At 43.4% G+C, this 14,642-nt stretch overlaps 2 protein-coding genes across 4 annotated transcripts; both read right to left on the bottom strand.

Annotated features, from left to right (window-relative positions):
* Positions 1-73: 73 nt before the first annotated feature.
* Positions 74-8,148, bottom strand: wipi1 (WD repeat domain, phosphoinositide interacting 1). 3 transcript variants are annotated; one of them, XM_076996448.1, is made up of 14 exons: positions 8,077-8,148; positions 7,773-7,943; positions 6,558-6,640; positions 5,496-5,665; positions 5,222-5,318; positions 4,995-5,092; positions 4,589-4,681; positions 4,088-4,158; positions 3,818-3,925; positions 3,415-3,579; positions 3,020-3,127; positions 2,810-2,940; positions 2,011-2,111; positions 74-630 (listed from the first exon to the last, which is right to left on the bottom strand). In XM_076996448.1, the coding sequence occupies exons 2-14, from the start codon at positions 7,844-7,846 to the stop codon at positions 580-582; spliced, it is 1,350 nt and encodes a 449-aa protein (XP_076852563.1). In that variant the 5' UTR covers positions 7,847-7,943; positions 8,077-8,148; the 3' UTR covers positions 74-579. The 3 variants fall into 3 exon arrangements, with proteins under 3 accessions (XP_076852563.1, XP_076852568.1, XP_076852570.1); XM_076996453.1 differs by having other exon boundaries at positions 8,081-8,130; XM_076996455.1 differs by having other exon boundaries at positions 8,025-8,093.
* A 234-nt stretch (positions 8,149-8,382) lies between these two features.
* LOC143506878 (actin-related protein 2/3 complex subunit 1A-A) lies at positions 8,383-13,342 on the bottom strand. The gene is made up of 10 exons (XM_076996473.1): positions 13,183-13,342; positions 12,517-12,606; positions 12,015-12,119; positions 10,791-11,013; positions 10,223-10,330; positions 9,926-10,132; positions 9,609-9,684; positions 9,295-9,488; positions 9,051-9,141; positions 8,383-8,903 (listed from the first exon to the last, which is right to left on the bottom strand). Exons 2-10 carry the CDS (start codon positions 12,578-12,580, stop codon positions 8,898-8,900), a joined length of 1,074 nt encoding a protein of 357 aa, XP_076852588.1. The 5' UTR covers positions 12,581-12,606; positions 13,183-13,342; the 3' UTR covers positions 8,383-8,897.
* Between the last annotated feature and the right edge of the window lie 1,300 nt (positions 13,343-14,642).

The raw sequence follows: 14,642 nt of genomic DNA, 5'->3' as shown, positions 1-14,642 counted from the left end.
TTCTTCTGAGTTTCATATTTCTAGCTCCAAAAAGACGATACCAACAAATAGGAATGTCAACAAATAGGGTGTGTGTAGGAATGTCACTCTCATTTACTACAATTTCTTTTTCTTTTGGTCTTCCAGCAATCCAACAGAATTCTTTAGACTCTTACTAATAAAATAATAGGCACATACATAGAAAACATCCCGATATATTAGTTTTCAGGATGACAACATGTAAACGTATATTAGTTATTAATGCTGAAAATGCACATATTTTAAAAAGTAATTCCATTTTGAATATGAGAATGTTAATCGTAAAAATAATAAAATAATAAGATGCTACAGTAATATCTTAATACAATATTTATCATTTACGTAGCTACTACAATCGTGTCTTTTTCTTCCATGCACCTGTAGTGTTTGTATAACACACCCCTCAGGAGGCGGAGCGACGACGCAGTCCCTGACGCTTTCAGATCGCGTTTTACGCTATTTTGCTCGTGACGATAGCACCCGGAAATGTTAATTAGTCCTGGACCACGCGCTTAGGGGTTGTTCCACTTCGGCTGGGGATTCCGCCTGTCCTCTAGCCCCTCACGGACGGCTGCTTTTGCCTCGCCGAGATCCATCGCGACACCGGTTTATCTACCGGAAACCAAAAGAGAGCTTTATTGTTCTCTCGTCGGCGGGTGTGTTATAGACAGGCACTGAGTCTAGTGCGAAACCTTTAGGTCACGCCATTATCACTGCATTCGCAATACAAGCTACAACACCTTGAGCACACAGTCTAATGTCTAATGTTCGTATAATAAAAATCAACACAATGTACATAGCAATGTCGTATCGACTAAGTGTCAGTCAAACAGATAAATGGTATTTCCGCAAGTCACAAGCTGCAGTGGAATTACAGAACACAGCAGAGTCGTTTAAACTGAACTGCCTTAATACATTTTGTTCTTTTTGAAGGTGTCTGAAATTGTGATTACTGGAGCGCCTATTGAACTGTACAGAAAGCGAGAGCGACACCTTGTGGAAATAATATTAATACTTGAATTTAGCCCATGGCAAAAATATCAATGACATTATATTATGTCATTAAAGCATATATAAAGTAAAATGTCAAACATATTGTTTAGTCGACAAACAACAGTATTTGCCATTCAGGAACAATGAGTAAGTATTCCCAGTTACCAATCATATATCAATAAACCAAGGAAAAAATTAAAATTAAAAACAGACAGGAGCACAATGCTTTGTTCATACAACATGCAGACGAGATCAAAGGTTTTGTGTGGGTTAAACTCTGAGACTTGTATTTTGCTTGATCTATTGACATATTAATTAGTAATCTCCCTGACTACGTGGCAGTGGGGTGTAACCTGAATGAACTTATAGATGCTGGGATTGCCTTTCCTATCGTTTTCATTGCAGTGCTTTGCTGCAATGGTGACTTTCATGATGATTTTCAAAGCAAAAGCTCCATCAAATATGACCATCTCCAAATATTCAAATTGTGTCATTGGCTGAACATTTAACACACAGTCTTAATATTAATGTCTTTGGACTTATGAGAAGCCTATTCAGGTCTTTCTGATTATATGTAGCAACATGCCATAAAACAACGAGTTAACAACTCAATACATAATGAAAGGCATAAAAGACAGATGCAGCTGGTTGGTTGTGCGGTTCTGTGTTTGAATTAAAACCATGACATATTAAGTCATGAGGAAGATAGAGGTATAACTGGACCCCGGCGACCGTCCCGGTGTTACTGCAGGGGTTTAGGGGCTGGTTTGAAATGCAGCAGGGTAGAGAGACAGCCAAAGGGTGTCACAGAACAAAGATGGTGGCAGGGCGAACGTGACTTCTCTCGAACAGGCACGATGCTCTTAACGCTGAGGCTGAAGCGAGGTGTGGTGTCAGCCTGTGTGTGTTGGCACGGGAACGCCTCATCCGGAGGGATGCTGGGGTCTGTAATCTGTGGGAGCTGCTACTCAGGGAAGGTTAACGATTCTGAATGCTCACTGGAGGAAATTCAGCCTCGTCGTCCAGACACACGGGCCCTGCTGCGAGCTCATGGTCCGGGATCACCTCGCCCCTCCTGGCTCCGCCATCCTCCGAGTAGCCTGTCAGGACAACAGGACACAGACCTGTCTCAAACAGGACACAACAACCATCTCAAACAAGACACATACCTGTCTCAAACAGGGCACTGGACCATATCAAATTGGACAGAAACCTGTTACAAACAGGACACAGCAACAATCTGAAACGGGACACAGAACCGACACAAACGGGACACAGCAAGTGTCTCAACAGAACACAGAACCATTTAAACAGGACACAACAACCATCTCAAACAAGACACAGGACCATATCAAATAGGACAGAGAACTGTCTCAAACAGGACACAGCAACAATCTGAATCGGGACACAGAACTGACTCAAACAGGACACAGCAACTATCTAGACAGGAACCAGCACGCAGTGTGTCTAAACAGGACACAGAACCATTTAAACGGGACACAGTAACCGCCTAAACTTTACGCTGTTGTATAGGCACAAGTAATAAGAACTTCCCAAAAATGCTGAAAACTACTGTCATCACAAAGTAAACAGATGTGAGTGGAGGTAAACTAGTCAACATTCTCAGACCCTGTCCCCCACTGGTGACTCCCAACTGGCACTGTAGCTTTGGCAAGACTCCATATGTGGGTGGTCCAACGTGACTGGACCTTGTCCAGCTCATGTCAGATGTGTCCGAGAGCACCAAGGGCCAGTGGCTCTCCAGTGTTGGACTGTATGGGCTACAGCAGCTCCCTACCTGTTAGAGTGGCAGAGACAGGTCTGCAGGAGGGCGTGGCAGCAGTGGCGGCGTACGACAGGCTCGAGGGGGGAGGAGCCGACCCCACCTCCTCCTCGGCACCCTCTCGCTCCTTGTCTGAGTCCATCAGCCTGGGGAAAAGGGTCAAAGGTCAGGCAGATCCAGGGTAATGCTTACTGGAGTGTGGGTATGTAGTAATAGAAGGCACACCTGTGACTGTGCACTAGTGCACACTCGCCCCCGTCCTGGGGGTCGATGTTGTAGATGAAAAGCTGCCCGTCGGAAGAGACCACGAGCAGGCGCGGAAGCTTCTGGATCCTGCATGGTTGGAGGCAGAAAAGAGTGAGTGTTAAACACCGTGAAACACAAAATCTGAGGGCATCGTGCCTGACAGGAATCTATCTACCAACATTAAGCAGGATAATGCATGCCAGAAAATCCCCAAGAAACAAGTCTCAGTGTTCAGCTGTGTCCAGACGGATATATATTTTATAATCGTGCAGGTGTTGATCCAGTAGTGGCGATTTCATGGAGCATTGCTCTGAGAGAACGCTGTGGGTACTGCTTGCTTGGTTAAGCGTGTGTGTGTGTGGGGCATCGCTCACATGGCCAAGGTGCAGACGTTCCTCTGGCCAGCCGTCTGCATGCGCACGGTGGCGAAGGCCCGGTCCTGACTCATCATGCCTGACACCTGTGCAGGGAGGTAGCTGCTTGCTGCTGTAAACATCTTCCCTACATAAGCAGACCAAGTGGGAGCCTCCTCCTCCCCACTAGAGGAGTGGAGCACACACACATATCACACACACACACAAACATAGCACACATCACACACACACCAACAAATATAACACACACCAACACATGTATCAACAAGCATGTACATACACAAAGTGAACAAACACTGCACAGAATATCAATGACGCATCATATTGTGCTGTTTTAGTATTTGTCATAAGAGTAGATGATGTGTTTGTGTTTACACGTTTGTGCCCAGTAAATTCCCCATACCTTGGTCCATGTTGCTCTAGTTTGAAAATGTGCACGGTCTCTGTGTTGCTTGAAGCACAGAGAAACTGGGTATCAGGGCTGAAGGACAGAGAGTTGATGTTCACATACCTGTAGACACACACACACACACACACACACACACACACACACACACACACACAGAGTTAAACACCTCACACAATACATACATACTCATACACTTTTCAGAATATTACGGTAATATGTATGTTAATATGTATTTTGTATGTGTGTGCTGCAGGTTATTCAAACCTCTTCATTCCTCTGCGAAATTCAAACAAGCGCTGACCTTCTGGAATGGAGAACACCCGAATCACAGTGCCCTATAAGAGACCAGGGACACACACACAGTCCTGGGGGCCACTGTTGTCAACATTTCCATTGTTCTGACTGTGTGAGTGGACGCCAGAGCAAACTACTCTGTCACAACCAATTAAAAAGTGCTGACAAGGTTATATATATATATATATATATATATATATATATATATATATATATATATATATATATATATATATATATATATATATATATATATAAACACAGTTTTAATATTTATTTATATATATATATATATATATATATATATATATATATATATATATATATATATATATATATAAACCTGTCATTCTTTAAACTTATTTTTTGTCAACTGAAACATAACAAAACATAGTTTTTCAGTTAGATATTAGTTATAATATACGTGTGTGAGTGTGTGCTCAAAGATATGTGTGCTGTATCTGTGGTTACCCTCTCAGAGGCACTGGCCAGCTTAGAGCCTGAGGAGTTAAAGGTGATGGCTGCCAGAGGACTGTCGTGTGCAGGAACCATGGTGACGTTGCTCTGTGTGGGAGGAGAGCAACAGCATGGTCACATGACTTGCTCTGAGGGAGCCAAGCAAAAGCGTGGTCACATGACCTGCTCATCAGCTCACCTACACCTAAAGCAGTCTCTCAGACACACAGCAGGTGAGTAGTTAACTCCAATCACTTCCAAGACAGAGTAGATAAAGCGAGGTTAAACACAAGCCACCATTAAACATGATCCTCAGTACTGTTTAGGGCAGAGAAGATTTGTGTCATGAAATTACAGGTCTGCACACAGCCCCATGAAGCTATAGTCAGCCTGTAAGGGTATGAGGTGTCTGCCCCATTACCAGACTGTTAGCGTCGTAGACGATGATCTCTCCGATGGAGGCACTGCCTGGGTATGCCAGGTAGGAGTTGGAATGGTTGACTGACAGGGCACAGAGACCTGAAGGAACAACCAGAGATTTTAGGGCCTCATCGCCCTGTGCATTGCCTCTCTGCAGTATGGCCCCCAGGCCCCAGGGATGTGTCAGGGGCCAAACACAGGGCCACAGCAGCTAGGCTCCCTGCTCACCTGAAGGGTTGGCTGGTGTGTTCAGTAGAGTCTTCAGAAGCTTCATGTCCTTTATGCTGTGGATATAGATGGACTCCTCCAGGCAAACCACCAGCCTCTGCAGTGCAACAAACACACACACACACACACAGTGTAACTGCTGTACAACAGAGATCAGTGCTGCTGTCTGAGCCAATCTGACCATCCTGATTCTAAAGCAACCAACTAATATCCCAGCTAGCCAGCAGCAGCGTGTGTTTGAAGCGCGGCGGTGGGCGGGGCTGGCGCACGGCACCTGTCGGTTGAGACGCACGGCGAGGATGCTGTCGGAGTAACTGTAGTTACAGATCTCCGTGCCCTTCTTGAAATGGTAGACGTTCATGCGACGAGGAACAGCCTGGCTCACCACCACCACCAGGCTGCTGGAGAACAGGCGCTCCACGATGTAGGCGTCCGGGACCTCCACTGCAGGCCAGAGGCACCATCCACACGTCAGATATGCATATGCAGATATGTAGATACGCATACACACAGGACAGAGGCACCATCCACCCGTCAGATATGCATATGCAGATATGTAGATACGCATACACACAGGACAGAGGCAAAGCTGTTCTTGTTCACAGAGATAAACTGTAAACTGAATCTGGTGAAGGCAACATTAGTGCCTTATAGGGTTCATCTTATAGGATGAATATAAGATGAAAACAAGGTAATGAAGCAGAACAAACCGCTTAAGGTTAAATTACCCAGTTCATCCATCCCACTATATTCCACTACCAAGATGTAACTACTACCTGTTTATCTCCCTGAGATCTTTATCTGCCAAGCCCCCTCTGAATGAGCTCGCTGTGTTCCCCTATCCTGGCTGACCTTAGCTGTGAGCTCTGAGCCCCAATTGGCTTAGGGACCTGTCACTCCGCCAATGAGCAAAAGGCTGATTTGGGGAGACAAAGTTTCTGCAAAGGTGCCATTCAAAAAATATCTTATACTTCTAACTTTACAAAACATACATTCGGTTACTTTATTTTTTAATTCAACTCTTTTACTTTCAATTTTATACATTTCTGAATTTACAATCAAGTATGTTAAACCCTAGGATGCAGTATCAGTCATGACAGGGTAAATATAACCATATCCATTACAACAGCACATCTGCACCGCCATGCAAATCAACCGTCAGTCTGATCTCCACGGTGACTAAGCCAGGCAGCTGTTGCCTCAGCAACACAGCATATGAAAAATCACATAGCTGTGTTCTGCACAGTAATTTGCATATGCGCCAGCTGTACGTGTAGCCTGTGTAGCCTGTGGTGGTCATTATTCCTGAGACCGAGGTGGGACGGGCTCTCCTTACCACTCTGGTGAATGCACTCTAGTCTGTCCACCGCCGTCACAGAGAAGAGACGATATCCACTTCTAGTGCCCACAGCCAATGACCTGGGGAGAAACGTTTTGCCCTGCTGTTCATTTATAGAAGTTGTATGGTATCTTAAGGAGGAACTGGAAGAAAATTTTTTACACTTTCAGGATGTCATACTTATCCACCAGGCAACTTTTATCCTCTACTAAATACAATTACCTCTTGCAAAAGACTTAGTTTTTGCAAAAGAAAAAAAACACCCAAACTTATTTATTTAAATATAGTAAGCTTTTTCTAAAAGTAATTATAATGTCTAGACAACGGCGAAAGCGTTCCTGTATTTAACAAGAGAGCACGGTCGAGACCAAACATCTGGTTTGCAGCCGTCCAGATGTAGTAGCTGCTCGTGTCAGATCGGGTTTACATGAAACGGTGGCGGTTCCCACCATCACTCTTTGACAGACAATAACATTATTACAAATTCATTTATTACTAAAGTGTTTGGTAATAAAAGAGATCATTTGTGGATGGGCTCAATGAACAGTCCTTTTTGTTGAGGGATTTGCAATCTCTTAAATAAAACAGGAAAAAACACACAGGTTTTTTGTCCTCTATATGGCATCGTACGGCGAGGTCCAACTTCCTATATAAGTTCTCCAGCTAGACATATCGTACATATCGTTGCATCTTTAATCTCTGTATATTATTTTAGGTAATTTTTCCGGTCATCTAAATAAATCCTTTTCGAATGTGTGTTTGAGGATGGGGTGCACAAAATGTTCACCTAGTCAAGAGACCGTGAATCGGGTAAGAATAAAATTGCGACACTCGTTAAGAATACAAACCATATGTTACGTTCACATCGCAACAACCACTGCTTGTCAAGCGCAGAAAGGAAATAAGTTAAAGTTAAATAAACTTTTACATATGATAATACTTATTAAACAAACACGTACGCTACTATGAGTTTGGGTAGGGACAAGAGAGATAGCGTACCAGCTCAGACTATGTGTCGTTATAAAAAACCGAACACTCTTCATGCGAAATAATGCGTACATGTGAAAGAATCAGAATAAACCAGGAAAATGCATTAATGCACTTGTAATTAGAGACGCTAATGCAAGGTTATGGCTGTGGTCATGCGATACTTGCTATGAGAAGTTAGAAGTGTGATGCAAGTGGAATATCAGCAGCCCGGCGCGCGCTTACGTGGAGTCTTGGTTGAAGGAGGCGCAGCCCAGCCCTGGTCCGCCAGGACCGTCGGCCCCATCTTCGGTCTCCATCCCGATTCCCAACGACCTCCTTCCCTCCCTCCGCCCTGGATCGGAGGCCCGGGATCGGCTGAGCCTCTTTCAAAGATAGTGGCGAACCGAAAATCCACTAAAGAAAAAATAATAATAATCCAACCTCAGCGAATTCAACTGTATCCGAATACTTCTAAAGATTTTATGCCTTACATACACAAGTTAGAATGTACAGAGTTTATCTGATCAGCGAGTTGTTGGACACCTACAAACCATGGAGCGCCGATCCAAACGTAGCAAAACAAAACCAGCTGATAGCTGTTGCGTCATATCAGTGTCATATCTAGTGGTCGGGGCTAAAGTACAGGGTTGTCGTTCGACCTGTTTCGGATTGGTCAGAAAAACACTGGAACGCGCTAATTGGCTCTTTGTGCGGAAACGAGTGTACATAGGGCGTGTTCCCGAAGAAAACCAACGGAATTTTGGACAGGAAATGCAGCAGGCTATATTTGGACGCATACTGGGACTTATGCGGCACGCTAAAATTGTGTAGTAAATAATAAATGGCACTTGCAGAACGCAAAAATGAGGTTTATTGAACGCACATACAAGATATGTAGTAAAGAACAACACTCCACCTTTTAACGTTATAAGCGTTTTTATTTACTATGACAAGTTTTAAAGTTTTAAATCTAATGAAAATATAACAAAACGGATCTAAAAGCCATGCAAGAACGTATGTGAAACCCGTTGTATAACCTTTATGTCCTAAACTGTATATCGTAGTACATCCGATTATTGTACAGACCTCACCATAATAATTAAGAAAGAACAACCCATTTTCCCTGGGTTATTGCAGAAATTATAATTACAGGCATACTTTTTTCTGAAGACAAAACATGTTGCTGAGTAGTTATTGGCTGTTTCTAAACATAATGGCAGAATAGCAGTGAAAGCTTTGTTGCTGTCATGTTGTGTTGCAATCATGTTGGGTTGTGGTCTTCTAGTGTTGTGGCGGTGTTATGGTCTTGTTCCGTTGGGGACCTGTGTGGACATCAGTTGACTGTGGCCCTTACAGTACAGCAGAAGTTCAGGGCTGTGCAGACATAAACATTAAGACAATGAGAAAAAAATGATAGTTGTTCTGAAAGCTGACAGCACATAAAGATCTCAGATTAGCAAACTGAAGTGTTGTGGTGCAGGACACACAGGCACGCAAGCATCAGTCCTGAACTGTCAGTACCTTGAAATCCCAGAGAACCATGGCACCGTCCAGACCAACACTACTGAACTTTTCCACTTTGGTTTTCTGCCCCTCCACAATGCACAGCTGACTGCAGGTCAAACAAGACACCACAGGCTACAAGTTAACAATCTGAAATAAAGCACTGAAACTGTAAACTGCTCATTTAAACTGCTCTGAATCTGTAAACTGCTCGGGAGTCATAGGCCTCATAAGCAGTCAGGCTCCAGGGTGCAGAGCTCACGTGACACTGTTCTGGTGCAGGGTGTTCAGCTCATTATCCTCCTCCTCCGTCGTGGCCTTTTTGTCCAGGTTGCGGAAGTGTTGCATAGCCGACATGCTGTTCTTGGACGTCTGTTTGCTGATCCCCAACTTTTTTACATATTGCAGTTTGCCGGGTCCCTTGTATGAGAACTGGTAGGGGCAGCAGTCATGGCCCTGGGACGTCCAACAAGACTTATCATTAATCATAGTAGTTCTGTTTTAATTACTCTACATATAATGAGGGGGAGGAACTTGATGTCCCACTATGTGTGATTGGTTGAAGGAAGACCTTACCGCAGCCACAATCTCTGTCTCGCTGACATAGAGCATGCTCAGTAATGGAAGCTTGTCTGTGGTCAGCTGCGTAACCCTGCAAGTCACAACATCCTGTGATCAGACAAAGTCATAGTACTGGCTGCAGCTCACATGAGTTAAAGTGTAGCCATTCTAATCTAAACCACTGTCACATCCTGTGAAACACCTGAAAAAGAACTGAAATGAAACCCAAACTTAAACACGTTCGAGACCTATGAGTCGTGTGTCTGTGTCCATCGAGCTCAAATAAACAACACTGCATCTTTGCCTGTAATACTATAAAGGGTGATATTTACTCTTTCCCCTGGGAGGCGTCGGCCACGCTGATGGCGCTATTGTGACTGACCCAGGCCAGGCTGTCTCCGGTGGGGGAGAAGCCCACACTGTGGACCCAGCCCCCGCAGTCTTTGTGCTCCAGAAGCACCTCTCCAAAAGGCATCTTGGCCCCCCATGGAGTGGGGCCTGGCTTGTCCTCAATTTCCTTGATGTAGGTCGAGAAAACTCTGCAAAAAAGACGGAGGTCATAAATCTAGACCACAGACTTGTGTTGCATGCTGCCGTATGGAAGTATGAGAATGAGAATGGGCTGTAACCTGCAGTGGAGGTCTGCTGAACCAGCAGCTAACAGGATGTTGTTGGGGTGCCAGTCTAGGCAGAGCACTGTAGAGCAGATGCCTTTCTTTATATGTTTACTGAGCCACCTGCAGAGGTGAAAATCAGGCCAAATTCTATAGTGACCCAGACAGGTTCAGAAGATGGACACTGCAACACAGTATGTTGTTCTAATGTGGTCTCACCCACCCAGGACAAGAAGGCTTACAGCAGGAATAACACAACTAGATGCAGAGTGGAGACCACCAGCTAATCGCTGCTATAAAACCCCTGTATGTGCAGTTAGACCTCAATTACTGTAGTGATTAATGTTTTGAATTAATCAAATGAAATCTAAAGAACTTCAGAATGTCTATAACAAGTGCTATAACAAGTCCTGTAACCAGTGTTATAAAAGTGTTATAATCAGTGCTATAACAGTCCTGTATTGTTGTTCACTCAACATGAGTGGCACAAAGACATTGAGTGTACTATTTCACCAGAGCACTAATGTTAATGTTAACGTTAATCTCATGTCCACTGTTAATGAGGGTGAATCCAGATTCTCACCAATCATTTTCTTTCTCAAAGTAACACACCGAGATGAGTTTTGCCCCACTTCCAAGGGCAAACTTGTTTTCCAGGGGCGACCATTTGACGCACGTGGCCGCCCTGTTGATGCGGACTAGAACCAGTGTTGGTTTCCACACGCCGTCTTTGAGCGTCCAGACGTAGGCGTTCCTGTCTGAGGCACATGTCACAATGCGGTTGGACTCCGGGGCCCAGTCAATTCCTGCAAAGAGTAAACAAATTTACCAAAATAAATGTTGTTGTTTATCTATCCAAAATAAATGTTGTTTTTCAGGGCTATTACCTAAAAGTCCAAATGAAAGATTTTTTGTCATATATATACTTAAACATATATATATAATTATAAATCTTATAAGTCTTTTAAAATAAATCTTAAAACGTTTTTATAAAAAAAAATCCTACTAGTATTTGTTGTATTATCTTTGATATGCGAAAATTTTTGTTGCTTTTATCTACTTGCTCTTATATGTTTGTTCAGATTTTAACTACTATGTAGCACTTTGAGGTTTCATTGAAATGTAAAGTGCACTATAAATAAAATTGATTATTATTATTATTATTAATAAATATTTTAAGAAAAATTAAATAAATGTAAAATTCAAATGTTTTTCAGGGTATCTTTTAAACCACCTTGCCATGTCAATAAAACTGCCTTGTCTTTATTACACAACCTTTAATCAACCTTACTGTATAATTGTGCAGTTATTACATAATGTGAGATATGATGGATAAGTAAACAGTGTGGTGTAAAGCAAGCAGAAACCATATTTCCATCATTGTGCTGTTAGTAAGGATTTGATTTCAGTTCACCACCCTCTTGCAGGAATGTGCAGTGTGTTGTGTGTTTGTTTTAGCGGTTAGATCTGTGATATCACTGATTTCATGGCCCGTCCTAGTCATGGTCCTGGTCCTGGTACTGGTCCTGGTCATGGCCCATCGTAGTCACGGTCATGGTCATGGTCCTGGTCATGGTCATGGTCCTGGTCATGGCCCATCGTAGTCACAGTCATGGTCCTGGTCCTGGTCCGGGTCATGGTCATGGTCATGGCCCATCGTAGTCACAGTCACGGTCCTGGTCATGGTCCTGGTCCTGGTCGTGGTCATGGTCATGGTCATGGTCATGGTCATGGTCATGGTCCTGGTCCTGGCCCATCGTAGTCACAGTCATGGTCCTGGTCCTGGTCATGGTCATGGTCATGGTACCTGTGATTCGTCCGCTGTGCTCCTTGAGTTCGTGGATTTTGGCCCATTCTTTTCCTTTCTTCTGATAAACATTCACTGTGCTGCTGTTTGGACTAATGGCGATTTCTGAAAAAGCAGATGGTGCAGATGATGTTCTCCAGTTACACTCTCACATCAGCAGTGGAGGCAGGGGCACTTAGTGCAGAGTGCTAATACATGAAGGCCCTTTCTCAGACATGCCCAGAGAAGTGAATGTGAAGTTACATGGCTCAACACAGATCGATGTGGAGATCACAGGAAACTGAAACGCTGACTGGTCATGCATTAAAACTGAATGTAGACGTGTAACTTTGCTCTTTGTTTCTTTGAAACTTTTCTTATTAGCATAATTCGATTAGACTCAAGGCAGATTTAGTGGATGACAATTACCATGGAAGAAAAAAAAACATTATGGAGCCGACATGAGGACATTGAAGGAAAGCAGTCTGTATGGGATATTGCTGGTGTACTGGTTAGCACTTACGTGTTCGGTCTTTATTCCAGGCATGACAGGACAGAGGCTCCAATCCAAAGCTGTACAGGGACATGTTTCAACAAAGAGGCCCTGGAATGTCTAAGACATACCACAAGCAACGTGAATGTTATGGAAAAGCACGGAAACAAACAGGAGGTGAGAGCTATGAGAAGTATATTCTCCACACACCTCCACTTAACATCTACAATGTTCACGTAAGTCCAGCTGGACACACAAACCAGTACTGTGGGTGTTTGCAGCCGACCACATAATTCCACCACGTTTACTGAAGGTTGAGCATGGGTGTGTTACATGCCTTAATTTGTTATCAAGAAGGTAAGATCTCCAGGTGTCAAAGGGAACACTGCCCTGGGTCTATCAGTCTATATCAGCAGCTCTCACAAAATAAGAGTGATTCTAATGCCTACATCAGCCCTTTGAAGCAAACACATCCGATTCCTCTACATCAGCCAACAGAAGTATGAACTCCACAAATGAATAGCCTATATTGTGAGCTTTATCGAATGATCTGCTATGAAACATGCTAACAACATGTAACACAGCTTCAGTCTAATTGACATGTTAAAGCCCATCACTGTACATACATAGAAATCAATGTAAACTGTTGAACTGCTGTGAGGGGCAGTGATTTTGTTAAGTCTCCATGGTGCTCACCTGTCTTTGGAGTGTCTGAGTCTGGTCCTAAACCCTCGGACCAGAGTGCTGCTGGAGGCTGGTGTCCGTGGACTCTGGGCAGTCGACACGAATGAAGCCAAAGAGTGCTGGCAAAGGTTACAGAGACGCCACTGGAGAAGGAAGGAGGGAGAACTGGGATGGGGGGGGAGGGTGTGGCTACATACCGAACAGCACCACCTGATCCAGACTGTGCTTCTTGTTGCCTTGCTCATACACCATCAGGAAAAGAAAAATAAACACCTTTTTGTTATTTTAATGAGAATATATTTACCATACTGAAGCAATTAGCAAGTACCTCAGCCCTTTTGCTAGTCCTTTAAGGATGTTAACATATCCTTAGACAAAGACGTCTTAACTATTTTCATAGTCTGTGCTTATAGCCCATGCATTCACACACATTCTCAGTAAATCACCTGGACAAATATACCATTAGAGTGTCTTTTCATGCTTGAGATATGGAATAACAGTTTGCTTGGGGACCTTTATTACGCCCTTTGGCTAAAACCTGAGTATGTGTTTTGAGAATACTGCAGAAAAACAAAGCCTGAAGTGGGACACACATTCCTAGGCCCCAATGTTCTTTCAGTGATAGTCACTCAAGGAGAGGCCTTCAGCACAAACAACCAGCTTTAGAGAAGTAGTTTTGCAGCAACCAAATAGTGAGACCACAAATATTACGTCTACAAACGAATTACTTAGTACTTGCAATGCATAACCAATTTTATCCACTCATATGATGAGCAAGGATATACACACCACTTCCCCAAGACTGGAGCAGGAATTGAAGCTGATTGTAACTGCAGAGTCAGCAAAGTAGTAGCAATTTTCCATAGAATACACTTCATTTGGTCTGATGGTCTGCTTTCACCACTTTTTTTACCACTGACATGAAGTTCTGGCTTTACAACAGCACTGTTTTACCAACAGCCCTGTATGCTAGTGAAACATGTAAACATGGAAATGTGCTGTCAGAATTGAGAAGTAACTTAATGTGTGTAAACAAACCACAGATACTTGAGACAGATCTTGAAGATAAGCTGATGTTACCAGATTATTAATGAAGAGGTCTGGAGAATCTCTTAATCCTAATCCTAAACTTAAACATAACCATAAGAGTAAACCTAACACCAAGATTAAACCTAACCCTAAGATACACTATAAGGGCAAGGCACTAGGTATATACGCAGTCCTGGATCATTGGAGAACACTACCCTTATTCTTGATGCTAGTCACAAACTGGGAATACAATGCACAGCTGGGACTCCTTCCAAATTTCAAGATTTCAAGAGTGTCAAGATTACTGCAGCCTTAACATCTTAAATGCGTCATCCTTACAGACCATTCATGTCCTGCAAATATGTTGGACAGATGTAATCACCTGAGGGACCTCCCTCTGCAGGCCTTTGAGAGAGTATGTCTCCTGTTGCTTGTCAGTGCAG

This window comes from Brachyhypopomus gauderio, chromosome 2 (assembly GCF_052324685.1).
Source record: "Brachyhypopomus gauderio isolate BG-103 chromosome 2, BGAUD_0.2, whole genome shotgun sequence".
Taxonomy (NCBI): Eukaryota; Metazoa; Chordata; class Actinopteri; order Gymnotiformes; family Hypopomidae; genus Brachyhypopomus; species Brachyhypopomus gauderio.
This window is presented reverse-complemented; position numbering and strand designations above follow the sequence as displayed.

Bases quoted from the DNA above. Each gene is read 5' to 3' on its own strand.
- wipi1 (XM_076996448.1), bottom strand. From the start codon at position 7,846: ATGGAGACCGAAGATGGGGCCGACGGTCCTGGCGGACCAGGGCTGGGC. The intron at 6,641-7,772 runs GTAAGCGCGCGC...GTTTCTCCCCAG, and splicing joins TCCTTCAACCAAGACTCCAC to GTCATTGGCTGTGGGCACTA. The intron at 4,682-4,994 runs GTAATGGGGCAG...CCTCCCACACAG, and splicing joins TCTACGACGCTAACAGTCTG to AGCAACGTCACCATGGTTCC.
- LOC143506878 (XM_076996473.1), bottom strand. From the start codon at position 12,580: ATGTCCCTGTACAGCTTTGGATTGGAGCCTCTGTCCTGTCATGCCTGG. The intron at 10,331-10,790 runs GTGAGAATCTGG...TCACCTCTGCAG, and splicing joins TTTGAGAAAGAAAATGATTG to GTGGCTCAGTAAACATATAA. The intron at 9,685-9,925 runs GTAAATATCACC...TGTGACTTGCAG, and splicing joins GACGCCTCCCAGGGGAAAGA to GGTTACGCAGCTGACCACAG.